This window comes from Pyricularia oryzae, chromosome 2, assembly GCF_000002495.2.
Source record: "Pyricularia oryzae 70-15 chromosome 2, whole genome shotgun sequence".
NCBI classification, from domain to species: domain Eukaryota; kingdom Fungi; phylum Ascomycota; class Sordariomycetes; order Magnaporthales; family Pyriculariaceae; genus Pyricularia; species Pyricularia oryzae.
Genome location: NC_017850.1, coordinates 720,267 through 746,657, shown reverse-complemented (window position 1 = coordinate 746,657; position 26,391 = coordinate 720,267). Strand labels below are relative to the sequence as shown.

Genomic DNA, 26,391 nt, shown 5'->3' with positions numbered 1-26,391 from the left:
AGCAAATCCGCCCTAAACCAAACGTTGAATAGTCTGACATTTCCTTTAGCCTATACTGTAGAGTCTACCATCATGAGTCGCCGGCACTCATTCGCATAAATAGTCATGCAAGTTTCTTATTTTGGACTTATATCAAGTCAGACCCCCTGCCCTGTCTACCTCATGGCCCCGTTCATCGCCAATAACGCCAAAAGCACCATTATATCCTCGCCCCTGGGCATTCGCGCGCGCATCCATCCCGGGTTAAAGTGCCTCCTGCACCGCCTCGCACAGCCCAAAATACCAGCAAGTAGCTATCACCCTCAAAGCTCCCACCTGGACGAGGACAAATCATACCACAAAGTAGGAAAGGTCGTCTCAAGTCTCATGAGCAGACGGGCGATCGCGGCCGTTGCGCCCATCACCACGAGCATTCAGCCTAACGGAGGCAAAACGCTTAGCAAGTCGTTCATCGGAGTCATCAATTCCACGGCGGCCTGGGTATGAGGAAGCTGCAGGGTCTGCAGCCAAAACATCAGTTTGCCGGGATCGCTTGGGGATTCTCTCACCAGTCGATTGTAAAATTGCCATCAGTGTCTGCCAACCCGTAGTAGAACGTAATTGGAAAGCATCGGCCAGGTCATGCTGTGTAGCCACACGGCATAACAAGCTCTCCTCATCCTAACCAGCCAGAAAGGCACTAGAGTTAGTCTACTGCAATCTACTCCCACGAATAACCCTTTGAAAACAACGCAAAAGATCCAGACGGAGGAAACTCGCCTTTGAAAGTACGCTCATCTGGTGCAAGAAGCACAACAAGTGGAAGTTGGAAACCTTCATCCCGTCCTTGGAGGAACCAGAAGATGCCTTCTCATGCACTTTGAGAGCCTTGGCGGCCGCGCTGTGCTCTTGGCTCTCGCCCATGTACTCCCGGTTCTCGATCGGGAAAGCACCCTCATCCGAAAACATGGGCTTTGCCACATCGGGGAAACCATGTGTCAGCGTGACAAAAAGGTACTCGACTGGGAATGACGGCTTGGCGTTTTCCTGCACGTTTGCCCCATACTCGTTGATTCGACGGTAGAATACGTCAGGAATGTACCGCGTTCGACTCGTGGATCCGTCATCTTCCTCTTCTTCCCGAACCAGCATCACCGTAGGGTCTGCCGATGGCTCCATAATGTCGGCCCGCACCATCTCGACCGCTTCGTTCGAAACCTGATACGACGATATCGCAATTTCACCTTGCTCGTTACCCGAGATGATGCATGTGACAAAATTCGACCCAAAACGTCCAGTGTCACTCCACTTGCTCGGCTTCGGGTGCTGTGCCTGCAGCCGTGCTGCGAAACAAACCTCGAGGGATGAGAGAAAGTACGAGTCTGCGTGGCGCTTGCAAACCACTGATCCATCGCCCGCGCCTGCATCAAGCAAGTCTGTCCATATGGCGCCCACTGGCTCTAGGCCGCACAATCTCGCCACTTGGTTGACATCCTTTTCATTATCCCACGAGTTCAACGAGACACCGTCAACTTCGTCAACCTGTGGGGGTTCGTAGATTGCCTGCACGACCGCCTTAATTCCTAGTGGCACCTCTTCGTACTCTGAATACTTGCCGTACATAATTCCGTACCGCTGGCCGCCGGTCCGGCGCCAGGTATTGATAAAGGAGTCAACGATAGATGGCGAAGCAAACTCGACGTGATCAACCATACGGAAAGGTTGTGGTTGCAGCGTAATGGCACTCGGCTGACATTTGCTGCATATGCCTTCGGGCCACTGCGGATGGCCTGATGGGCAGTCATGCTTTACACGAAAGTAGGGCTCAGATAGTGGAGGGATAAAGGAGCTTCCTAATTCGGGCTTGTTTGTAGCCGAGTTGATCTTTCGGAGGTGGGCGTGCATCGAAAGGTACTTGATCTTCTTCTCGGCCAGGAACTTGGCGTCAAAGGGGTCGAGCGGCTGGCAATAGTCGCACATGCCCTTGGGCCCATGACGGCACATGGCGTCTCTCTTTCTCGGTATCTTTCCATCCTTCTTGTCTAGCCTGTCATCTAGCGGTGACTGCCTGACAACCTCCCACGGGTTTTTGATAGTAGCACCTGGAGCTGGTGTGGGCAACGGGTCTATGGGTAGGTCCTCAGTCGGAAGAACCGGCTGACCGTTCAAGCGGTTTGTCGTCGAGGTCAAGGGTTGGGAAGCACCATCGCTATTGGCTGTCCCATCGGCTTCTGCCCCTTGGTGTTTGTAGTCTACAAAAATGAGGTCTCCGTGTCTGTGGTAAAGTTTGGTCAGTTTGTCCAAATGCTCTTCGATCCGGGTTGTTTGTGAGACTGGCCATGATGACGAACTTTAAGCCAATAGCTTCCACCTTGTACTTGGCGATATCTTTCAGCAGCTTTTTATCACCTTGAGATCCTGGCGCATTGGAAACAGTGATTGTTGCAGGGTCGACCGTGGGCGGTAGCTTGCCCATGAGCTATATATAGCGGAAACAAGTGATACAGCCGGTCAGTCTTTGGGTGGTCCAGGTCAACCCAGTGGGTCCATGATATTAAAAACAACATCGCTGCATACCTCTTGTCCAAGCTTATTGAAAGTGTCTTTTGGGTCCAGCTCAATACGGAGCATGCCATCAGGCCCTCGCAACCTTAATAACATGGCTAATCTCTGAGTGCCGAGTTTTTCCTCGATCTGGATCGAAGGTGTCGTGTGTGTTTGCTTTGCGGAGGGGACGGCAGAGTTAATATGTAGATGCAGGTACCTCAGCTGCTCGAAATGCACTTGATGGTGTTGAGTGCCTGGCGATGAAACGTAGGTTATGCTTGAAATGTGCGCATCGGCCTCTTTAATCGGCCCCGAGTTGTGTAATGTGACTTTACTTGTACTGTGGGCAATCGAAAGACCGTAAACAACGCTGGCTACGAGAGTCACTCACTGCGGTTGGTCGAAAGAGAGATGGAAATCGGCAGAATTGATGCTTTCTCGTGGAGCTAAAGGTCGCGCCTGAACTTCGCGGGGTGACGTTATCCACGCTTGCCTGCCTGCCGGAAGACCCGCTGCGGATAACGGGGGGGGGTTCCTGGCAGGGTTTGGGTACCAGGTTTGACGTGGGCCTGATCGGGCGACTCGTGCGGTACTTGTGTCTTGGCTGTATCATGTACGACAGCTGATGTACCTTTGACGTCCCACCCGCCGCTTTAAGCGTTGCAGGTCAATCGCGCCAGGACCCCGGGAACCTTTGTGACAGTGTGGGCAGCGTATGGACACATTTCCAAAGTTGCGCCGCGTGCAACAACAGTTGGCATCTTTTGTTGCCCCAAAAATAAATCGCCCGCCAACCCGCATTTTACAAAAACCGACGACAGTAAAGACAATCTGCGATCGGGCTTGAACAAAGAAAAACCACAGAAATACTTTGAACCGAAAAGACAACTTTAACAGCCAGAAAATTCAAACAATTCAAATCAAACCACTGGCGACACTCGGCCAGTCACCGGCATCATGTTCGGAATAGATTGGATGAGCCTTGTGCTCCCATTCTCATACATTCTCGTCCTGGGCGGAACTTTTATGACATTTTCCAGCGTCTACAGGAAAAGGAAAGCGAGTATGTGACCGGCGACGCCTCCCCATTGTGCATAAAACCGATTGCGTTCTAACCAAACCTTTCCACCCATTCTAGCACAAAGCGCCAACCTGGCTCCTTGGTTCCCGCCGCACCTACAACGCAACATCTACCTGTCGCTGCTCCACCTGGACCCTGAGGACGGCTCCGAGAAGGCGCCCAAGGTGCCCGAGAGCGTCTTGCGTACCGCCCTGCTCCGCCGCGCCGTCGAGGACATCCACCGCATCATCCAGATCCGCACCGCCAAGGCCGCCTGCAGCTCGCTGCTGGCCCGGGGTAGCGTCGGCGATGACCTGTGGCAGCGGTTCAGCCGCGCGGAGAAGGAGATGGAGGAGGAGCTGAGGGATGTCGTTATGGAGGTGAGCACTCGACTGCTATGCTCTCCCCCTTTCTGCAAACGCAATTCAAAGACCAGGACTGACTCTTCGTGAAACCAAAAGGCCAACGCACTCGCTCCCAACTGGGGCCAGACAATCTTCCAATCCGCCAACGAAATCGCCGCCAACACGATGCTGCGCAAGCGCCTTGACGACATCACGAACCAGACCGAGGCCGAAAAGGAATGGTGGGCCAAACGCCAGGGCGCCGCCGGCATCGAGCAACCCGCCGCGTCGTCTCCCACCACCACCACCTCCGAGTCCCTCCCCGCAACCTCCAAGGAGACCCCCGGCAGCTCGGAAGACGGCATCCTCGTCGAAGACGACGTCCCCGAGTCCTCCACCCCCGCCCCTGCAGCACCCGCACCCGTTCAGACCCCTTCTGCGCCGCCTAGTGAGCCCGGCACGCCTTCCAGCAAGAAGAAGAAGAAGGGAAAGAAATGATGGGGTTCTTTGTTCTAGGGACGGTGTTGTAATTTGACCAAAGACAGAGGCTATTTTTTCATGTCGGGTCTCTTTGTCAATTTGGGTTAGAGTCAAGCGCCCATTTGTAGATAACCGACTTTTTGGTGATTTCTTTTCATGCGATTCATGTCTTTCAACAAAGCATCTGCAAAGCGGTGCTTCAAGTTTTGAGACTGGAAGAGGAGCAGGGGGGAAGGGCGACTTTTGATTGCTGAAGGAATATGGGATGTGATGATGCATTGGTGCATGGCGTTATGGGTTAGTTTTTCTCATACAACAAAGTCGCATTTCGTATAAACCAAATTCCCCGATTCGGAGGCTTTAGCACAAATGAATGGGTTTGTTGGTTGGTTACACTCGAACGGTTTCATCTATCAGTCATGTTCTTGACCAATCACAGAAAGCGATTATTGCTGAACGACATGCAAGTATTGTGAGTTGAGTTTGAATAAAAACTGAACAGTCATAAGAATACAATGCCCAACAAGTGGGAATGGATTAATTTATCCTGAATCTAGGTACGCAAATGGAATATGTGTATTCCAAAAACGCAAATGCAAACAGAAAAAAAATGAGAAGAGAGTGTTTGTGTTTGAAAGCAAATGCACGAGCCAGATAAACTCCTTGCTTTCACTCCCTTTGCGCATATATATGCCCGCTTTCCAGTATCAAGACTGTGTAATAAAAAAAAGTGTCTTGGGGTTCAAACTACAAGATAAAAAAAAAGACAAGCCTGCCAATGCCGCAAATAAACGGATTAAATCCAAAAAAAAACAGGGCAGGAAAAAAAAAGAAAGAAAGAAAAACCAGCTCTAAACCCATAACCCAAACGCAAAATCAAGCATAATACCAACGCCAACCAGACAGACATGCACAGCAGCAAGTTCACCTGTAGAACCCAAACTTTCTCCTGAGTGCCTCATCGCCGTCATCCTCGGCCCCGGCGTTCCGCCTAGCCTCGTCCATGAGATCCTCGGCAGACCTGGCGAGGACGACGTGGTGGGTGGGAGTCTCGCAGCCGCGCAGACCGATGAACTTGCCGAGCTTCCTGCGCTTCTCCTCGAGCGGCAGGTCCGACGACCACGAGACGGGACAAGGGTAGAAGCGCGAGAGGTTGGACGGGGTGCGCTGGTGGTAAAACGAGGCCAGCGACTCGAGCTCGTCGTCCGTCAGCAGCCAGAAGCTGAGCAGCGTCGCGGGGAACGCCGGGTGGATTTGCCCAGTCGTCAGCTGCACCAGCGGCGCCAGCGGGAGCGCCATCTGCGCGAGCTTCTGTGCCAGGGCCGGGTTGCGGGCCGCGCGCCGTTGGCCGAGCGCTGTTGCTGATGGGCATGGGAACGATGAGGTCGGGATGGAGGTGGGGGATGATGGACTTGATGAGGACTGTTGTGATTGTTGTTGTTGTTGTTGTTGTTGCTGGTCGACTACCTGCTCCAGAGGTGACATGGGGGGAATGGCCGACTGGCTGAGTTGTCGAGATGCTTGGCGTGACATCTTGCGTTGTTGATCGTGTCCACGGTGGTACATGGTTTTTTTTTCGTTGTTTCTTTCTTTTTTTGGTAGTTGCAAAGCTGAAACTTCTTTTTCCCTTTTGTCGTACTTTGTAAAGTTGATTGATAGCAAAAGGTGAATGTGTCTTTTGTTGTTTTTTGTTTTGCAGATGCAGTTGTAGCAAACAACCTAAATACCTTTGAGGCTTTGTGGGGTGAGTCGCAGACGACGATGATCGAGGTTGTCAATAGGTTGTTTGTGCCTCTTTGAAAGGATGTAATTCTTTTTGTCCCTCCTTTTGTCTTTTGTGAGTTTCCTCCTTTGTAACCCGCTTTGTTTTTTTTTTCTTTCTCTTTGTACCTTTTTTGAACCAGAGAAGATCAAGAAATCATCCGTTGCAAGAACTCCAAATTCTGAGGATCTCGAGATTTTCAAGGTGACCAAGATGGAAGTAATGACACCCTACAAAAGGTGATGCTGTCCCCGGGGCAGAAAGGATTTTGGGCTGTTTATGGTATGCGGAAGGAGGGAGCCTGTGCACGAGGGAGAATATCCAAAGAGGAAAGAGAGAAAATCAAGAATCAAGGATCAAGAATAAAAAGAAGAAGAATAATATGGCCCGGTTTGACAGCAATAATAAAAAAAGTGAGAAGAGAGGTTGCACTTTTGGAGCTCTTCAAAGTGAGGTGAGCAAGAGAGAGTGTGTCGATGCTCAGAAAAAGCCGAGTCAAGAAGATTATATGAGATGGAATAAGAAGAAAGAGAAGGACGATAGTAGAGAAAAGCAGCAAGAAGAGGCAAAGAGAGAAAGAAGAAAAAAAGAGTAGAATGAAAGCGACAGTGTTTGATTCAGATGCGGCAGAGAAAGACGAAAACCGGGTTCGACCGGAAGCGATGAAGCAACAAACACGCTCAAAATATATCCGGCCTAGAGACTCTTGTAAATATTTCCATTCTTTTGTTCCCACCCGACTATCGAGAAATGCCTGCTTTTCTTGTGTTGCTGTGGGAGTGTGTGAGCAGGTGGTCAAAACCACTCATTGTCGACGCTGACTGTTCCGGACTTTCTTTGACAGGAACAGCTTTATTTTTTTCTGAACTTGGACATGTGAGTGATCTGTGTCCTTTTTTCCCCTTCCGTCCTCTTTCCCCTTTTCTGTGACTTAATCCCCGGCTTCCACGAACAGACCAGTCGTCTGTTTTATTTGGTGGTGACTAGCATTGGAACTAGATAGAATTAGGCGCCATTGAAGGCGTTTGCGGGTTAGCACCTCCTTTGACGTCTTCTATTTCGTTTGTTTGTCTTTTTGGTCCTTTGACCGAACCCGCACTAAGATGAGACACTAAACAACAGGTTCCAGCCCCAGCAAGAAAAGTAGGCGAGAGATACGCCACTAACAGAAAAAAAAAGAGAGAGTAGGTAAAACCCGATTTGCTGCTTGGGGTGTATTTCCGGTTAACCAGTGGCAGATACCCTTTGTCGTTCAAGGTCATTCGCTTCTCCACAAAGCAACCCTCGAGATTAGTAACTCGAAGCAGACAACTTAAGAACTAACAAAGCTTCAAACCGTGAGCTGGCGATTTACTGGTAAAAACACCTCCCCAAAAAAAGGCCTCATACGCGCAGAACCCTTCCTCAAAGCCACTTGAGCTTCGCAATGTGATCTTCCTTTTTCTTGGTCGACTGAACAAAGCCCATCGCACGCAGCTCGGCAAGGCCGCGATAGAAGAGCACCAAAGCATTGCGCTCCTTGCCCTTGCCCTCGTCGTCCTCAGCATCTTCCTCTTCCCCGACGACGAGCGCAGAAAACGCAGTCCAGAGATCGGCCACGTTGACCAGAGGTCCGGCCTCCTGGTACAGGTGGTAGAGGATCGAGGCGGCGGGCAGGGTCGGGGCAAGCCCACCATTGGCAGGGCAGCAGGAGCAGGAGAGGTAGTCGTGGGGCCTGGCGAGCGCCCTCTCGGTGGTGACGCCTGGCGTGGGCACAAAGACGGCGCCGTGGGGAGATTCCGAGTCGTAGAGCCAGGCCTCGTGGAGAAAGAGCTCGTCAGCGGCTTGGCACGAGAGGACAGCCACGAGATGATCTGTCAGCCGGTCCATCACGTCGCTGTATTCTTTGTCGTCCTCTGTCAGCGCGGCACTGTCGCGGCTTAGCTGCACCTTTTGGGCCACAACTGTCGTTCTTAATATTCTTCCCTGGGTGCTGTACTTGCTCCGCAGCGTCGTATCATTGTCCTCCGCGCGTGCCTGTAAGCTGCGAATAGTGTCCAGGCTTTGTATGAATAGTGCAGCAGATGATTCGGCAGCGGCGCCCTCATTGTCGCTAGTCTGGGCTCCATCGGCGACCTCGGCCTTGACGAGACTTGTGAGCTTTTCCAGAGCAGCTATCAACTCCTCTGGAGACATGGCCCTGATGGTATCAATGACACCAATCTGTCTCGCTGCCAGGTCTAGACCATTAGCCACAGCAGATACATACAAAGACGTGAATTCAGTAGCAGTCAAGCCCCCATCAACGATGAGCTGCAAAGACCGAGACAGCTTCCTCACCCATGCCCTCCGTTTGGCCATATGCTCTTGAATATGGGTACGAATGTAGTTCTCGTCCTCTAGAAGCGAGCGTGCATGGGCAAGCTGAGAGCCACCCTCATCCACTGCGTCTTCGACCTCGTCACGAAATGAGCCCAGGTTGCGAACTGCCTCTACATGCTCAGGCCGAATGAGGTGTTCCTGTCCATCCGCTAGGAGAAAGCTCAAAGGGTTTGCGTAGAAGTGACACATGTAGGCAAACTAGCGTCGAGATGTCATAGTTTCGGATTAGCAAACGCTGTTGAAAGACTGGCACAAGGACAAATGGGGCCAAAAGTAAATCATCTCACCTTGACAGAATTGACAAACATCTGCACGCTCGCAACATGCTCCACCTGCCTCTCAAGCAGCGCAGCCAGGAACGCCGGGCCGAGCACCACACCTTCGTCCGCCTGCTCGAGGCACGCCCTGACGACCTGATCGAGGATGGTGGAGGTGCCGACGACGTCGAACTGCGCGCCGCGGAGCTGCCGGTGCGTCGAGCGCAACAGCCGGGCCTGCAGCAGCTCGACCGAGGTGCCGACGCCAAACAGCAGCACGAAGCGGATGCGGTCGCGCCACGAGCTCATGAGCGCAATCAGGTCCGACAGCAGGCCGCTGTCGAAACCCTCGCTGTCCTCAAAGGCTACGCAGACGCGCCTGCTGTTCCTCCCGCCGGGGGTGGCCGAGTTGTCCTGGTGGTTCGACTTGAGAAACACGTGCAGCGCCTCGAGGTCATAGTCGAGGTACTTTCTCCGCGAGGACGACGACGTCGCAAGCTCCAAATCATCCCCGGCATCCCCTTCCCCAGCCCTGCACGCACACACGCCGCGGATGATCTTCTTGAGCACGGCCTTGAGGTTCGCCGCCTCACCGGAACCAACACGCACGAAGCCCGCCCCGCCGCCGTCAGCGCGTAGCCGCTCGTCCAGCTGCGAGAATAAAAGGTCCTGCGACGAGACGTTTGGCCCCGTCACGATGAACGCAGCCGGGATCCCGTCGTCGTCGCTGCTGCTGCCGGCACCGCTGTGCTGGTCGACAAACCCACACACCTGCTCTAGTGTTGACGCGTTCGCCTTGCGCAGAACCCGCTGCACGGCACCGTCGACGCGCGCCCAGCTGGCCTCGAAGAGCGCCGCGCGGGCCGCCACGCACTCGGCGGGTTCTGCGCCGCCGAGGAGCGGGACGAACAGAGAGGCTGGAGCGTTGACGTCGCCGTTGGGCGGTGCGGTGGCAGCACCGTCCTGGTCCTGTGTGCCTGATGCCGCCGCCGCCGATTCGACTTTTCGTCGTTTGGGCGGCCGGGGTGCGCTGCTTGCTGCTGCGGCTTCCTCCAGGGGAGTAAAAATGTACGCCGTCTTTAGTTGGAGAGATTCCGTTCCACATCAGCACATGAGGTAAGTTGAAGTGCATGTATTATACCGGGGGTTGCTCAAAAGGCTCCCAGGTCTTATATATCGCTTTAGCGCGTCAAGTTGACCCAACACCTACTTACCTGATGCTCTTCCTCGTCCAAAACGGACGCCATTTTCTGATTAGGACAAAGATTACAATATTTTTGCTGGTGGCAGTCGGTAAAGTGGCCAGGTTTGCAGCCTGATAGATACGGTTCAATCTCAAAAGTAGTGTTTTATTTTTTTACTCGACTTTTCTTTCTTTCTTAGTGAATATTTCGATGAGATGCTGCTGGGCTGTTGATTTGATTGAATGCGCTCAAGTCGCTGCAGTGATGAACCTAGAGTCGATGAGCACGGGCCACTAATTGACAACTGCCCTTCACTCCTTTAGGGGATCACTACAGCCCTTGATGCCGCAAAAAGCAATACCTTACCGGGCGTACTTTTACCATTAAACACGTTAACTTGCAATTTTTATTTTCACCCTTTGCAGAGTCGTCGGATTAAAAAGAGAAAAAAAAAGAGAAAAAAAAATCAGAGTCCCTCAAACGAAAACCAGTTATATGTGATATATCAAAAGCCAAACTTGCTCCCAACAATAACCTGTATCATCTCATAGGCCACGAGCTTTTGTTTGTTAAGTAACAAAACAAGGGAAAACAGAAAAATAAGAACGGAGGGAAAAAATGTCTAGCCAAACAGCCTCAGCTCGCTTCCTTGAGAGGAGGACCATGCCGCTCTCAAGAGAGCACTTCGTAGTGCCCTCTGTAGGACAGTCCCCATCTCTGATGCTCGCCTGTTTTCTCACCCTCCCAAAAGACAAATCTGATTTTTGCCTCCCATAAAATCCACCATGTCATTCATTTTAGAGGAAAAGAAAAAGAACACAAACAAGTGAGAAAAAAAGTCGTTTGATCGATCCCTAGGAGACTTGAGCCATCGATCACCTCAATGATGTCTTTTGTAAAGTCCGTCCAGTACTCCTCCTTATGGATCTCATTCCATCCTGCTTCTCCCTGAATATACCCCGTCCCACAAACATGCCAATGTCCGCTCTGTGGGTCCTTGCTAGGCGTACGAGGTCCCCAATGAACACAAGTCTCCCTTGAGTCCCACGAGCAAAACCGTATCATCCGTATCCCGAAATGCCCATGAAAGAACAAAAAGTATGTCTCCCACAAGAGTGATCTGGTCTCGCGTCACAGCTCACCCGACAGATGGAGTGAGATAAAAACGCCAATAAGAAGATAGAGAAAAGAACAAGAGAGACATTGACAAGCCAATTGGAAAGCAAGGCCGCCAAACGGTCAGGAACCAGGGCAGATCGTGAGTCTGTCTCTTTCTTGTCGCGCTCTCTCAACACAACTCCCACAACACAAACGCACCCACAAAAGGTTCCTTACCTCCCAATTTTCTCTGGTGACCGTAAAAAGACGAACGAGGGCTCTAAGCGGGCATGAATATGATAAAAAAAAGAAAGAGTGCTCTGGTCAAAACGCGCAAATATCATTTGTTTTTACAGACCCCGATGAAGTGAAATAGCTGACGTTGGTTCAAAAAATAAGGAGAAGGAAAAAAGCCATGAAAGCATCTGTGATGACAAATTATTATGCTTCTTTTTTGGTTGGTGTTCCTTTTTTTCATTCTTGTTCATCACACTCAAGCAGCTGCCTCGACGGCCTCTGTGGGCTTGGTATCCTCCTGCAGAAATGTCAGTATTGCGTGCTTTCTAACGAGGTTGGTAGGAAACTCAGCTCACCTCTTTTGCCTCACTGTCATTCTCTGCTTCTACAGATGGCTCTTCACTCTTGGTCGCTGGCTCCTCGGCCTTGGCTGGCGTGGCCTCCTTCTTTGAGTCACCATTCTCTTTGAGTCCATTTGCGCTTGCTGGCTCAGACTTGGTCTCGCTCTTGTCGCTCTTGTCACTCTTGTCCGCCTTGGATTCGCTGGTACCAGTGGCAGACTTCTTGGAAGCTCCGTTGACCCCGTTGGCCGAACCGGAACCCCCGTCGCCGGCCAGCAGCTTGTTCCACTTGTCCAGGAGCGACTGTGACCTTGGCTTAAACTTGAACTCCTCCTCCTTGGGGATGTTCTCCAGCTTGAGGATCGCCTTGAGCACCTTGTTGATCTTGGTTGCCCGAATGATGCTGACTTCGAGGTCTGGGAAGCCCTCGAGCTTGGTGATGAATTCCGACATGGTCTTCATCTCAGCCTCCTTGGGCTCTTGATCACGCGTCAAGAGTCCCTTTTGGAGCTTGTGACGAAGGAACAGGACCTCTTTCTGTTACGCGCGTAGCTTGTTAGTCATGCTCCCGGAGTTACAATTTTGAGCCACAGCACTGAAAGATGCCGCTACGAACCTCTTTTCGTTGATGCTTCTCCTCCGGAGAGAGCTCCGGCTCTTTTGGTACCACTGGCTCCGCCTTCTCGACCTTCTTCTCCGCCGCTGGCTTCTTAGCCTTGGCCGCCTTGGGCTTCGCCTCTGATGCGGGCTGGGCAGACTTGGGTGTGGAGGCGCCGTTAGCCGTCTTAGGAGTAGAGCTGGTGGTGAGCTTTATCTTGGGCTTCTTGACCGATTCTGCCCTCTGAGGAGTCTGAAGCGATCCAATGTTAGCGCAAGCAGCACAAAATCAGTAACCTGTCAGACGAAACTTACGGCAGCCTCTTCCTCAGCCTTGCGCTTCTTGGAGGTCTTCTTCTCCGGAGCGGGAGCCTCCTCATCATCACCAGCATCGGCCATCTCGACATCCTCGTCTGTGCTTTCCCTGGCAGCAGAGCTCTTCTTTGCCGCCTTCTTGGTGGAAGATGCAGCCTTTGACTCTACCTTGGCTGCCGCAGCCGCCTCGGCAGCCCTCAACTCCTTCTCCTCCTCCAACAGATGCTCCTGATGCTTAATGAGAAGATCCTTGAAGTAGTCGAGGTCGTTTTTCTCGGCTGCGAGCTTGTGAGCAGCCTGGAGGTCCTTGCGCATCTTGGGGGTCACCAAGGAGGCAACAGTCGAGGTATCCAGATCTTCGAGGTCTGTGTTGGGGATCCAGGAGCTACAAACAGGCGATGGCTAATGTTAGCGCCAAGTCACCACCTGGCATACCAGCCCATAGTGTTCAATCAACATCAATAGGCCAGAACATAAAACTCACAATTCGTTGGTGGCCAGGTACATGACCGGGAACGTCCTGTTGTGCATCTGCTTGCCGCCATCCGCGTAGTCGTCCCGATATGTTCCGTCAGCCTTCATGGCCGTCACGGGGCGCGTCCTGAGCAGGGTCTGGGGCAGCATGTCTTCCGAGCAGACAATGCCGGGCCATTTGGGGTAGCCCTTGAGCTTGATGAAGAAGTAGTCGCCAGGCTTAGCGTCCGTGTGCGTTATCCGGGCCCTCGAGCCCTTCTTGTTGAGCTTCCTCTTGGCGTCTCCGGGTGTCGCGTTCGACTTCCTGCGCGACTTGCTGCTACCACTCTTGTCGGCCGCAGGCGTTGCCGGCGTGACCTTATCTGCGACCTCGGCGACGGCGTCAGCAACCGCGCCTGGTGCCTTTGCGATCTTTTCAGCCGCGTCGGCGACGACCTCTGTGACCTTTTCCGCGACAGTAGTGGCGGCATCATCGTCGCCTGACTTGTCTTCTGCGCCCGCCGCGTCGCCCGACTCTTTGGCATCCTCGGCCGCGTCCTTCATCTCGACGTCTCCCTTTTCTTGCTCGGTCTTGTCGCTCGACTCGTTGTCTGTTTGTCGCACGACGCATGACGCGGTTTTTTGTTAGCTAAACCAATGCTCGTCCATCGCGGAAAAATGCGCTCCTGCTGCTGCAGCTCCCATTGAAGCTAAGCTTGCATTGGGAGGGGGCAGGAGCAATTGGGTGGCAAAAAGACTACAAACAAAGGAACCTGTACTTGCCTTCGGTGGACTTCTTGTCGGCATCAGCGGCAGGAGTCGCGTCGGTCTTGTCGTCGCTCGCGCCATCGGCGTCGGTCTTTCCATCAGTTGTCGCAACCGGGCTTGCCGGCGACTTGGAACCGGCGTCCTTCGCGTCATCCGACTTTTGCGCGGCCGGCGCAGTTTGCGCAGCAGTTGCGGCGTCCGACATTGTGTTTTCTGGCTGCTTCGTTTTTTTTTCTCTTTCTTTCTTTTCTTAAACAGTGGTCGTGCACCACGCGTGTGCAAGAAAGAGGTTTTGTTTAGTGTTGTTCTACCGTGGTGCAAGCTGGTTGATAGGTGTTGCTGCAATGTGGAAAAGTCTAGCCTCAGCTTGGGCAAGGTACCTCCTTGACCAAGGTAAGGTGGTGGTGAGGTAAGGGAGCTGGGGGCTTTGATGATGATGGGTGGATTTGAATTGGGAATTGGGACGTGTCTTGGTGTGAAGCTCGGCGGGTGCGGCGAGTCGAGGATTGCGCTAGCTCGGACGCATCGAAAATTGAATTGCAAGAGAAAGTGGGCGATTTCGATGCAGTGACAGAGCTGGCTGGCTGGAGCTGGCTGGGCCAAGAGAAGGGGTGGGCGGGCTTTTTTTGGAGTGTGACGATGGGGATGGAGAAAAACGAGGGAGATTTGGGGTGTGTCAAAGTGGGTGGACGCGTAGTTTCGCGTTGAATGCGCCCGCTTTTGCTCGCCTCTTATCGTTTTCTTGCCTCAGTCGTAACGACCCATCGAAAATCCAACAAGCAAAATCTCATATGCAATTCAGCCGTCGTTCAATTTATCAATTAAAAATGTTGTCTCAAGTTTCAGTGCCAATGCCCAACTGACCGTTGGGTTGAGGCAATTTGCAAGAATTGAAAGTTGGTAGGAGGTAAGAAAAAAAAGTTCAAGCTGTTATTCTCTCTTGGTTGGTTCGACGCCAGTCCAAAAAGCCTGCGCCGCGCTGCCCAACTGTTCTTGTCTCGACAATCTGACTGGCTTGGACAAGGCAATGCGACAGAAACGTCACGTGCGCCCAGCATGATCCATCCGAGGGGGTTGTTTGTACTGTACTGCAACCTGTACTTGGCCCGACCAACTTCGGTCATCTCTTGCCGGACATGGAAGAAGTCAAAGCTCGAGGGCGCCTGGCTGACCATCTCGCCTACCACATCCCAGTCCTTGAGGTCAACCAGGTCACTTGGTCCTCGTCTCTCTACCTCTAGACTATCTATATCTAGACCTAGAAGTATAACATCCATCCATCCATCCCTCTCAACAAACAAAAACCCCTTCGACCACCCTGTCTTGTTCGCCCTGTCCCCAAGGTAACGCCATGACTTTGCCAACCAGTTCTCACGCCATCGTCCTGTATCACATCACTAGGAATCTGAGTTCCTTCTGGTGGGTCACCGCCAGCCACTCGTGACCTTTCTCTCTCCCATCTCCACAATGACCACATCCCCCCGTCGATCGCATTGATGACAGAACAAGCTCCCTGATTCGATCACATTCTTTTCAATCCTCGCCGTTTGAAACACCAGCAAACACACTCAAACAGTAGCTCTGTATAGTCCATCTCTAAACTCGCCCAAAAATAAAGTGACTCTAGCCTAGACATAGTCAGTAGACAGACAAAGTAGAACAAATCACCAAGTTTAAACAACCAGGTTGGATTATACAATCAATCTTTTCACTCGTCATCCTCGTCCTCCTCATCGTCGTCAACCTCCATTGCTTCCCCAACCGTAACCGAAAATCCTGGCTCCTGATCGACTCCGACATAGCTGTCGCTCATCAGGAACAACTTCAAGTCGTGTTTTCCGGGCTCCGGCACAGTAAACTCGAGCTTGACGTTCAGGCTCCTCCCAATCGTCACCCGCTTGATGGCCAGGAGCGTCTTGGAGGCCTCGGACCCGACAACCAACCACCAGTTCTCCGCCTTACGCACGGGAAAGAACGGCGCGTGTACCGTAGTGTCCACTGGCTTCTCCTTTTCGTCGTCTTCGTCCTCGTCCACCTCCCGCTCAATCTTGATGCTGAGGAACGAAGGCTCGCCCGCGTGCAGGTCATCTTCATCCTCGACCTCAAACTCCATCGAGATGTCTGGGTACTTGCTGTTGGTAAAGTTGGCCGCCTGCGCGAGCTGCTGTTGCGACAGATTCATGCGCTTGACGAGTGTCTCGTACTGAGGGTTCTCCTCTGGGTTCATGGCTTCCATGAAGTCGAAGACGTCCTTGATACTGTAGATAGGTAAGACTTGGTGTTAGTATGGTACATAGAACGGGTCTCAGAGTTTAAAAAAAAAGTTACTCACCCAAACTCATTGGCAACCTTGACCACCTCAGGCGAGAAGTGAGGAATCTGCTTGAGCGGGCTGTCGCGATCCCACATGGCCTGAACCACCATCTGAGACATCTCCATCGCATTCATGGCGTTGAGATGGCCCTCGGACGACAAAATGTCGACCGTGGCGCTCAGCAGGCTAAGCACCTTGGACAAGATGACCTCCTGGTCCTTGGCGAGGTCGATGGGCAGTTGCATTCGGGAGAAGTGGGCCTGTAGCAACACGAAGGCCTTGAAGTGTGGCGAGTCGTACACCGGCTCCGTCATCTTGACGGGCACGCGGTCGTAGATGCGTCGCAGGAGACTCTCTTCGTGCCGGCGGATTTGTATCGACTCGAACTCGGCTGCCGACGTAATAATCTCCAGGATACCCTTGAGCTTGGTGCGTGCCTTGAGCGAGAGGAGGAACGTCTGCATGGTGATGTAAGAAATGTTGTAGTAGGCGGCAATCATGGCGGCGTTCTGTGGTGTGACCGATCCGTCTTCCTCATCGTATTCGATGATCTTTGACTCTGACAGCTCAGTCAGTGTCTCCTCGACCATTTCCGTCAGGTACTTGCTCAGGCCATCGTTGGACGGATCAGCTAGGCCGTAGTAGCTTGGGTTGGCCAAAAGTCGCCGGTAGAAGTAGGTGAAGGTTGTCCAGTTCAGGGCGTCATCTCCAGACTCGACCATCTTGATGCTGATCTCAGTCACAAAAGCATCGTGAAGATATGCGTGGTTTTGAGACTGCTCCGTCAGCTGAGACTCGACTGGAAGTGCCTCGTTGAGAAACTTCTTGTAGTAATCACGCTTGACCGCTGGCAACATCAGCACACCGCGGCCCCGACCTTCCTTGCCCGGTCGAAGAGCCTTGCCAAACATCTGCAGTATGTCACTAACGGGATAGTCAATGTATCGGTGTTCCCTGCCCTCGTAGTACTGTGTGCCCATCACGATGACCAAGTGTGCGGTGCTATCCAGCTCCCAGCAGACATCGCGAGATGCAATCAGCACCTGGATGGCTCCCTTGTCGTAAAGGTGTTTCACGATACGCCTGTCGGTCGTGCTAAGAGCTTCGTGGTAGTAACCGATACCGTGCGAGAGTGATTCGCGGAGGGCATCCTCTTGAATCTTTTCAAGAAGTGGCTTGATTTGATCAACATCAACGTGAAGGAAGCGATCTTCATCTTCGTCGGCGAGACATGCCGTGAGGAGGTCACGGGCAGTGGCTCTGGTCTGCTTCCTGTTGGGTACAAAAACAAGAGCAGGCTTATCCGGCGACATCTGGTTAATGGCAAGGTATGTTGGCTTTGCCATGGCGAGCATAAGTGACGGGAAATGAGGGATGGTAAAAGACTGGATGTGCAGCTCAAGTGGGACTGGCCTGACATGGGGACTGAAATTGTAGATGTCGTGCTTCTTGCAGTCTATCCATTCGCCAATGTCCCGTGCGTTCGCCAAAGGCACACTCAGCCCGACGATCCTCATCGGCTGTTCGGTAACGGAGCGAATGTACTGCATGCGTGACACGATGATCTCGTAGACGAAGCCAACTTGACCGGCGCCCAGCATGTGCAGCTCGTCAGCGATGAAGAGCTCGACAGTCTGAATGTTCTTGCGCCTCTTCCACTGCCGCGAGAGAAGATCCCATTGTGCCGGTGTTGCCAGGATCAAATCACCCTTTTCAAGCAGTCTCAAATCCGTGGCAGTCTCTCCGGTTAGCTTGACAATATCTTTGCCGCCCCTGAGACCAGACAACCGCTTCTCCCAGTCTTGGAATCGGGCATCCACAAGCTCCTGGAAAGGTGCAATGTAAACAGCCCGGCCAGCTTCAGGCTTTGACCACAGCCGCATGAGCGAAAATTCGGCAGCCACAGTCTTGCCACTTCCAGTAGGTGCACCGAGGAGAACATTCTGATCGGTCGTGTACAAAGAGTTGAAGGCCTGCGCTTGGATCTTGTTAAAGTGGCTCCAGTGAGGATAAAGGGCCTGATACTCCTTGGTCTTCAGGGCAGCAACAGGCAGGGGTTGGAGGTCGAGGAGTTCCGTGTGAGGAGGGAACTTCTCAGGGAGAATGAGTTTCTGGAAAGAGACCGCAATGCGCGTTTCTGAGTGCATCCACCTGTCTGAGACGACCGAGATAAAGTAGTTGGGGGGCATCGGCTCCGTGATGGGTACGGTGAACTCAACAATGTGCTCATTGCTCTCCGACTGGGCGAGGTCCTTGCGTAGTATGAACTGTTCATGGTAAAGAACATCCTCGCCATCACAGTCTTCAACAAGGATCCAGAAGCTCTCCGAGATACCGTGCAGCTCATCATCCCATTCGAAGTTCGGGGTAATCCTCAACTCGACACGCAACATCGACCTTGTGATGGGCTGTATGTGTTCTTGGATCTCCACCCTAGGGAATTTAGCAACCAGAGAGCATACTGTCTTTCCGGCCTTGGGCATGCCCAAGAGCTCGCCCATGCGTGGAGGGTCCAGATCAAAGTAGCTGGTCCAGGGGACTTCAATGCCCTCTGCCTTCTTGATGATCTCGCGCGGGCAGGCCGGGAACTGACGTAATGGTGACATGGTGGGCCACATACGCTTCTCGGCCATCTTGCAAAGGTCAAGCGCAGTCTTTGCAACGGATGCCCAGCCCTTTTTGAGGGTGATCTCGAAAACAGCTCTCAAAATACGACCGGCAGACTGTGTGACATAGACCATGTCCGCCATTAGGGCAAGTCCATCCAGTCTTAACCTGGAAATATAGGCTTGCAGTAAAACATTGATTTTGGCGTGTGGCTCTTCAATGCTCTCCTTAACGGGGATAGGAACTTTCATCAACAGTTTGGCAAGCTCCAGCTTTTCTTCTTGGCGCACAGGAATGTATTTGAACTCGGCGCTCAGAGCAAATACCCTGAACAGCTCAATGGTTGTAATGTTTGGTTGGATTAGGGTGTTGTACGTGTCCATTGAGCCGTGAGTGATGTAGTAGTGCGAAGCAATGCGTCCGAGCTCTGTGGCCTGTAGCTTTCCTGTCTTCTCGTCGTATTTTATAAGACTGCCCTTCCTCAATACTGTGGCAGCTGAGTGAATCAAGTCGACACGCTTTTGTTCCAAGGCCTCGTCATCCTCGTAATCTGCGCCAACTTGGTAAAGTCCAGGTGACCGTAGCATCCGAACGAAAAGATATGTGTAACCGAGCCATTCTACTCCTTCGTCGCGCGACCTCACGTTTCCCAGCACAATCTCGGCGTTGAGATTATCGACGAGCTTGCTCATTAGTTGTGACTCAATGGGAAGTTGCTGGTTGAGCAAAGACAGATAGTAAGTCATCTCGTTCTGTGTCGTGATGATAATACCTTCACCGTAGGTATCGAACTGGGGTCTTCCGGCACGACCAAGCATCTGCAAGACATCTTGAGGGCTCAGTTCCACCCAGCTACCCTTCTCTGGTGAGTACACCTGGGTTCCCTTGATGATGACTGTGTGTGCTGGAAGGTTGACACCCCAAGCAAGAGTAGCAGTGCACACCAATACCTGGATTGCTCCGTCCGCAAACAGATCCTCCACATCTGTCCTGTCAGCCCTGCTCATTCCGGCATGATGGATGCCGAATCCATACGGCAACAGGTCCTTCAGGTCAGCATCGTTGGCCTGATTGGCCGCCTCCTGGAGGATCTCGCGACTACCGGCGTCATGTTTCAGGATATCGTTGATGGTCTCCATATCTAAAGCCTTGTCCCGAATGTACTTGGCTGTTTTTGCTGTCTCCTTGCGTGAGTGCACAAAGATAAGCATCTGGTTTCGGTTCTTGCCGACATGCTCAATCACTTTGGAGTAGGTGATGTCGTTCATCGTCTTGATCTGCTTGATAGGCTTCTTCTCCGTCACACCAATAAACTCTTGACGGAGCGGACAAGGACGGAAAGAGCCATCAAAGTGGAAGAGACCCTTGTTCTGATCGATACGCAGGAAACTGGCCACGTCCTTGAAGTTGGGCAGAGTGGCGGAAAGACCGACAATGCGGACTGGCTCTCCCGTCTGTTCAGTCTTCCTTATCGTCCTGCTCACGATGCTTTCCAGGACTGGACCACGGTCGTCGTGAAGCAGGTGAATCTCATCAATGATGATCAAACGGACCAGGTTGGTGTAGGATAGATCTGTTGCCTTGCGGGTAATGACATCCCATTTTTCAGGAGTTGTTACGATGATTTGTGTCTCGGCAATCTGCTGCTTTGTGAGTTGTCGGTCTCCTGTGAGCTCCGAAACCTTGATACCATAGGGCTCCAAGCGCTTCCCAAAGTTACCGACTTGCTCCTGTACCAAGGCCTTCAAAGGAGCGATATACACAATCTTGAACGCATCCAGGTCGACCTCTCCAGTCTCAGGGTCCCGGTTCTTGCCAATCTCGCGTAGGATCGTAAGCATAGCGACGTTCGTCTTTCCACTACCTGTCGGGGCACAGATGAGCATGTTGCCGTCGTCGCCAAAGGCCGTGGGATAACATTGAGACTGGATCTTGTTGAGTGCCTTGGTGGTGCCGAAGGGAACTCGAGCCCATTCAGGCATCTCGGTGATCGGTACGCTTACGTCGCTAGGGTCGCTACGCTTCTTGGGTGGCGGGACATGAATTTCCTCGTAGCCCTTGAAGGTCCTCTTTGTGGAACCTTCCGGTAGCGTAACCTTGGGGTTCGTCATTAAATGGTTGCCTTGGTCGAATATCAAATTCTCCAAATTTATCAGCTTCTTGGGCTGAAGACCACCGACGAGCTGGCCCTCCTGACGTTCAGGCTTGTCTGGCTTGGCATCTAATGAGGTCGTCGAATCAATGTCCATCTTGATCTCGACCTTCTTCTTAGGCTCGTCGCCAGCCTTGCCGTGAAGCTCGTCCAAGATCCAACGCAAGCCTTCTGAGACCATCTCACGCTCAATCGATGCGCGCTCTTCATCAGTCTCAGCTCTGGCCAGCTTGGTCAACCAAACCACTTTCTCACGGTTAGCGATCAGCTTCTCCACAACCTCGTGGTGTTCATAGTCAAAGAGCTCCATCAGGTCGTTTTCAATCTCTCCCAGCTGCTTCTCTTCGCCTTCAGGTTCTTCAGGCTCTCCAGACAATATCCTTAATGCAGCATGCGTCTTGTCGTGCTGGATATGGGCGTCAGGATACAGCTTGCCGACCTGACGCTGTAACCAATACGCATCGATCTCGCGGGCTGAGACAAAATTTGCAGCCTTGTCCTGGTCGTCGGCCTTGTTACCCTGAGGCATGGAATCAATGATCATAGCCTCCCCGTCTACGAGGTCGGCTCCGCCCTCGGCTGCATCCGCGTCTTCTGCCGCTCCGGGTTCCGGCTCGTCCTCATCCTCATCCATATCATCATCTGATGATGCGTCGCGAACCTCGTTGACGATTTCGTCCTCGTCGTCATCCTCAAAATCCACAGCAACACCTTGGCGGTCATCAATCTCTTCATCCGCGCCAGCCCCATCCATATCCTCATCTTCGTCCTGCGCATCGTAGTCTGTGATCTTCTTTCCCAGATTGACAAGCTCGTTGAAGTCTTTTGGTGACATGCTAACCCCCAAAATGTCGTCCGTCTCCTTCTTCTTGTCAAAATCCTTGAGATCGGGATCCTTCAGGTACTCCAGCACCGCGTCGGCCGCACTCCGTACGACCTCGTGTGGCACGTCACCCAGGCTCTTGGAGACGATGGACAAGATGAGCTCAAAGGTTTGCCGGGTGGCCGGCGTGCGAGGCCGGTACCGAAGGCCATCGACCATCAGGTCCGCGCCTGAGAGGATGCTGCCGCCCATCTCGGTCTTCCGCTTCGACCGTTGATTAGCAAGGACGTCGCCGCCCTCTTGTATGCTGCCGCGCACGACGTCGGGCATGCGAGCGGCCTTTTTGGCCTTGGGCGCGTCGTCTCGGGCCATGCGCGAGCCCATGTCACGGATGGACAGGCGGCCGGCCAGAGACTCGGGGTCACCAGTGGCCTCATCTGCGCGGCGGGTGACGAATCGACGGTCCGCCTGGAGGACCAGGTTGGACATGGCCGAGTACTTGTACTGCGACACATCGCGGTGGTGGTTGTCTGTCATTTTGGCGGTTGTGTGATGAAGACTCTCGGGAGGGTATCGAGTGGTTTCGGTAACAATGCGGCGGCGAAAGGGTTATCGCAGCCTCGCGGGATTGTTGTTCCCTCAAGAGGTAGCCAGCAAGTGGCGAGGCCAGCCGCTAGGCCCACGCATGAACCGTTAAAGAGGCAGAAATGTAACGGTCGATGCGCGAGACAGGCCTATATTATCCCCGCTGTGATTAAAAGAGGATATTGGGCTATTGATGGTGATAGCGGTTAGAATTGGGTTCGTGATGTTGGTTTGCGCGGCGAAAGTGTTGTTGGCGAACGTCTTTGAAGCTCGAACTTTTTACTTTTCTCTGAGCGCGTCGGCGGCGTGACTACAGTAGCAGCGACTAAATGTGGGGCTTTTCTCCCCAATTGTTCCTGGCTGAGTGAAGGTTGGCAACCAGCGATTGTCCAAATTGATGACCAGAAGATACTTTGTATAAGTAGAATACATAATCATCCGCTGAATTTCACAAAAGTATACACAAATCTCTTATAATTATTTGCCCCTTCTTAAAATTCATAAAAAACCTCGCTCTGTACATGCGGGGCGAATTGCGCATGAGAAGACAAGCGATATTTCTGTGTCTTCACCCACCGCTCATCATTTCACTGTCTCTTTCCATTCGTCATTGAAACATAACCGCTCTATCATTTGTCCAACATCGGCGTATTGGTCAACAAAAACATGGAGGCGGCCCAAGAGGCCCTGGCACCCTTCATAAAATCACGAGATGAAGCCGCACACATTCGCAAAGTACTAGGGGCGCATCTCAACGCTAGCCTTGATGGTGCAGCCAGCGAGCGGGTTCCACTAGCGCTCGTCGACCTGCCCGCCGCCGTCAAAATACCCCCTGAAAGCCGTGGCCTCCAGAGGGAATATCTGGAAGCACTCAACGCCAACTTAAAGGCGAGACAGGAATTGGAGGCTCTCAAAGCTAGACATGACAGCAAGTCCACAGTTGCCTCGGCCCCTGCCCCCGACGGGGTAGCGGTCAGCTTTCTCGCGGACCATCTCGCCGCTCTTGAACTGCAGAGGAAACGGCAACGTCTAGAAGCTGTCACCAAACGCCTTGCTCAACTGGATCAGATGCCGGCAGCATCATCCGAGTTTTTGGATCCTGAGATTATATTTGAGGGTTCACCGGCCCTGCCAGACGTTCCCAGCGAGGCTGTAACCAATTTTGTTCTAGACAAGACTCTTTCCAAGTCGAGCCTTGACGAGCTTCTAGACAGATTGCAAAAATCTGTCCTGCGTGCTAAGCTTCTCCTCAAAAAAGAGGAACAGCTCTTGGACGTGCTCAAGAAAAGAAGGGCAGCCAAGTCGTCGGGCGATGCCCCGATAACCGACAACGCAAAATTGGCTGCATTGACTCTTACGCGTAACGAGCTGATTGCATGGATAGAAGCAGAACTCGCCCACACTTCAGGTACTGAAGGCGATATCCCCGCGCAGTCGCAAAATTCTGCACAACAGGTGGCCGAGAACCGACGGCGCGTTGAGGAGCAGGTCTCGACTATCAAAGAAAAATACCGCGAATATGTCACGGCGCGCAAGTCGTTGTTGAAGGCCGCTTCATCAACCCGTCAACCAGTGATGGAGCCGCCCAAGTCGGCCGCCTCAAATACTGATTCAGTAATGAAACTTGGTCCACCACGGCAGGCTTCAGCGACAAGTCTACTCACACCGTATCTCGAGAATCTCCTCGCTGTCTCTCACGAGCAAAAGGGGCTTATATTACAGAAGTCTCATCTAAACACAATCTTGGCAAAACAGACAAAGGAGACGTGTCAGATCCTCGACCACTTGGCCGAGGAGAGTCAACTTTTGCCCAAGTACCCCATGACAGGCCAAGCTCGCCGCCAACAAGGTCTAATGGGCGACGGTGCTCTTTCGGGCTTCGAAAAACCCAACGTCTCTAGTCGTGCCAAGACCTGGATCTTTGCGGCCGAGGCGGCCAAACTCGCAACGCTCGAGACGGTCGTAGAAAAGACGGAAGAAGGCGAGATGGCGCTGGGTGCCTCGATGCAATACTTGGATGAGGTTGACAGACTTTTGGGACGCCAGCCACCTGCGGATACGAATGAGGAGACAGGTGGAGATTCGGACATTTGGCTTCAGCAGGGGCAAACGAGCCCACAGCAAGTTAGGACAAGAGATCAACAACAGACGGATCTATGGTCAATACTTGACGGCGACCTCGGTCTTATTGGGGACGAGGCTGCTGGTTAAGTCAAGTCATCACTTAGGATCATTCGGAACAATTGCAACAATAAGCAAAATTTATTTCTTGTGCCATACCGTCAAACGCCACACGCCAGATGCCAGTGTCAAAGATTAGATGGCTTAAAAATATCATGCACAAACGACCAAGCTGCTCATTGTTTCCTTCCAGACATGATGACTGATATCCTCAAGCACAAATCTAGTATGGAGAGATGCTCATCGGAACCATCAACCAAACGCTTGTCGACTTCTGAGAAAACCATGACGATCTCGTTCTTTTGGATGTTTGGAATTCCCTCGTCGTACACAATAGCTTGGTAGAGCTAGATGATATCAGAGTTAAACTGTCAGATCCATGAAATGAACGGATACGGGGAATGAGGGGTTCGTCTTACCTGGCCAACAACTTGCGTGGCGCTCCAGCCATCCGCCACCATATCCTCTACAACCTTAGAGACAGCCTGGTAGGTCAAAGCGGCACCTCGTGGGCGAATGGCCTCGACCAGCGCATCAATGGTCTTGCCGGGGATGACGCCGGCAATGTCCTCGATGATTCTCACCGTCACTGGCCTCGAGTCGACGTCCATCTTGTCCTCTTGACCTGCCCCGGCAGCACCCACAGCACCAACCAGCCTGGCTGCACTCTGCAGGAAAGTGATCGCCTTTCTCAAATCACCCTCGCTACATTTTATCAGCGCATCAACAGCCCCATCTTCCAAAGCAACCCCTTCCTTGGCAGCAATATCCTCCAGCCTACTCCTAGCATTCTCCTGGTCCAGGCTCTTGAAGCGAAATTTGCTGCACCTGGATGCCAGGGGATCGATGATGCGAGTGACGTAGTTGCAGATCAGACAGAACCGCGTGATCTTGCTGTAAGTCTCCATGGTCCTTCGCAGAGCGCTCTGCGCGTCCTGGGTCATGGAGTCGGCCTCGTCGAGGATGATAATCTTGAAGGGCGGGCATGGGTACTTCGACTTGTAGCCGGGCGGGGGGTTGGTGAGCTGCATGCGGGCAAAGTCTTTGACCTTTTCTCGCACGATGGAGATGCCACGTTCGTCCGAGGCGTTGAGCTCCAGCACGCGCGACTTCATGAGTTCCGGGCCGAAAAGCTCCTTGGCCAGCGCGAGGACGGTCGAGGTCTTACCCGTGCCGGGAGGGCCGTAGAAGAGCATGTGTGGGAGCTGTTGGCCGTGCCGCAAGGGTCAGTGTACTTGTTTCGTTTCCGACGATTGCACGTGAGGGGTTATGTACGGACGTTAGATGCCTGTAGGGTGCGCTGAAGCACCGTTACGGTGTGGTCTTGGGCTGTGACATCGCTCAGTGTTTTCGGACGGCTGAAGACAGATTCGTAAATTGTTAGCTTGACAAATAAACCTGGAGGTTCCATTCACAGTTTTTTTTTCTTTTTTTTTTTTTTTTTTTTTTGCTAGAGATCCGGCTTACTATTTTTCGACCCATGGTTGTGTCCTTGTGTTCTCTGGATTCTGTTTTTCTTGCTTTGCTGTGGTTGCACCATTTGCGGCTGCCTGTTTTCGCGCCTTGAGATCAAAAAAGCTTGCCATTGTGGCTATTTGTTGGGGATTTGTCGTCAGAAAAGTCAATTCAGCTTATCAAAGAATCACAGAAAGTGCAGTAGCAGATCCTACAAGTTCCCAAGCCCCCGTGCAAGGACAGAGCTCGTCAATTTCGAGGTATGGAGTTCTGTGATGGAATACACAAATTCAAGCTTCCTAGCACTTAACGCGCTTCAGACGCGTCGAGCAGATCGGACATTTGGGGAAATGGCCCGTGCCCCTAATTCTGACGAGGGGTCTGGATCCACTGTGGGGTAGTTGTCACCGGGCCGGGGTGGGCTAATACCGTCACCTCAGGTGCTGCCCCGCCTTAACCGTATCCTTCAGCGCAAGCCTTACTGCTTCCAT

General features: G+C 52.5%; 8 protein-coding genes across 9 annotated transcripts; 2 read left to right on the top strand and 6 right to left on the bottom strand.

Moving 5' to 3' along the window:
• Positions 1–11: 11 nt before the first annotated feature.
• Positions 12–2,977, bottom strand: MGG_04413 (the record flags this gene model as incomplete). 2 transcript variants are annotated; one of them, XM_003713463.1, is made up of 5 exons in its annotated part: positions 12–418; positions 549–660; positions 760–2,254; positions 2,331–2,458; positions 2,557–2,977. In XM_003713463.1, 5 exons carry the CDS (start codon positions 2,638–2,640, stop codon positions 414–416), a joined length of 1,824 nt encoding a protein of 607 aa, XP_003713511.1. The 2 variants fall into 2 exon arrangements, with proteins under 2 accessions (XP_003713511.1, XP_003713512.1); XM_003713464.1 differs by having other exon boundaries at positions 358–660; positions 2,557–2,640.
• Positions 2,978–3,240: 263 nt separating this feature from the next.
• MGG_04412 (translocation protein sec66) lies at positions 3,241–4,969 on the top strand. Its single transcript, XM_003713462.1, has 3 exons — positions 3,241–3,589; positions 3,665–3,966; positions 4,048–4,969. Exons 1-3 carry the CDS (start codon positions 3,484–3,486, stop codon positions 4,426–4,428), a joined length of 789 nt encoding a protein of 262 aa, XP_003713510.1. The 5' UTR covers positions 3,241–3,483; the 3' UTR covers positions 4,429–4,969.
• Positions 4,970–5,334: 365 nt separating this feature from the next.
• Positions 5,335–6,038, bottom strand: MGG_04411 (uncharacterized protein; the record flags this gene model as incomplete). The annotated part of the gene is made up of 1 exon (XM_003713461.1): positions 5,335–6,038. The coding sequence occupies exon 1, from the start codon at positions 5,974–5,976 to the stop codon at positions 5,335–5,337; it is 642 nt and encodes a 213-aa protein (XP_003713509.1). The 5' UTR covers positions 5,977–6,038.
• A 607-nt stretch (positions 6,039–6,645) lies between these two features.
• MGG_04410 (origin recognition complex subunit) lies at positions 6,646–10,260 on the bottom strand. The gene is made up of 3 exons (XM_003713460.1): positions 10,005–10,260; positions 8,821–9,867; positions 6,646–8,731 (listed from the first exon to the last, which is right to left on the bottom strand). The coding sequence occupies exons 1-3, from the start codon at positions 10,035–10,037 to the stop codon at positions 7,577–7,579; spliced, it is 2,235 nt and encodes a 744-aa protein (XP_003713508.1). The 5' UTR covers positions 10,038–10,260; the 3' UTR covers positions 6,646–7,576.
• Positions 10,261–10,340: 80 nt separating this feature from the next.
• MGG_15537 (uncharacterized protein) lies at positions 10,341–14,685 on the bottom strand. Its single transcript, XM_003713459.1, has 6 exons — positions 13,799–14,685; positions 13,047–13,626; positions 12,563–12,947; positions 12,267–12,500; positions 11,666–12,187; positions 10,341–11,607 (listed from the first exon to the last, which is right to left on the bottom strand). Exons 1-6 carry the CDS (start codon positions 13,986–13,988, stop codon positions 11,566–11,568), a joined length of 1,953 nt encoding a protein of 650 aa, XP_003713507.1. The 5' UTR covers positions 13,989–14,685; the 3' UTR covers positions 10,341–11,565.
• MGG_15536 (uncharacterized protein) lies at positions 14,615–22,676 on the bottom strand. Its single transcript, XM_003713458.1, has 2 exons — positions 16,116–22,676; positions 14,615–16,041 (listed from the first exon to the last, which is right to left on the bottom strand). Exons 1-2 carry the CDS (start codon positions 22,214–22,216, stop codon positions 15,492–15,494), a joined length of 6,651 nt encoding a protein of 2,216 aa, XP_003713506.1. The 5' UTR covers positions 22,217–22,676; the 3' UTR covers positions 14,615–15,491.
• MGG_04390 (uncharacterized protein) lies at positions 22,659–25,862 on the top strand. The gene has a single exon (XM_003713457.1). The coding sequence runs from the start codon at positions 22,931–22,933 to the stop codon at positions 24,473–24,475; it is 1,545 nt and encodes a 514-aa protein (XP_003713505.1). The 5' UTR covers positions 22,659–22,930; the 3' UTR covers positions 24,476–25,862.
• MGG_04389 (replication factor C subunit 2) lies at positions 24,511–26,215 on the bottom strand. The gene is made up of 4 exons (XM_003713456.1): positions 25,913–26,215; positions 25,725–25,803; positions 24,865–25,650; positions 24,511–24,792 (listed from the first exon to the last, which is right to left on the bottom strand). Exons 1-4 carry the CDS (start codon positions 26,029–26,031, stop codon positions 24,622–24,624), a joined length of 1,155 nt encoding a protein of 384 aa, XP_003713504.1. The 5' UTR covers positions 26,032–26,215; the 3' UTR covers positions 24,511–24,621.
• Between the last annotated feature and the right edge of the window lie 176 nt (positions 26,216–26,391).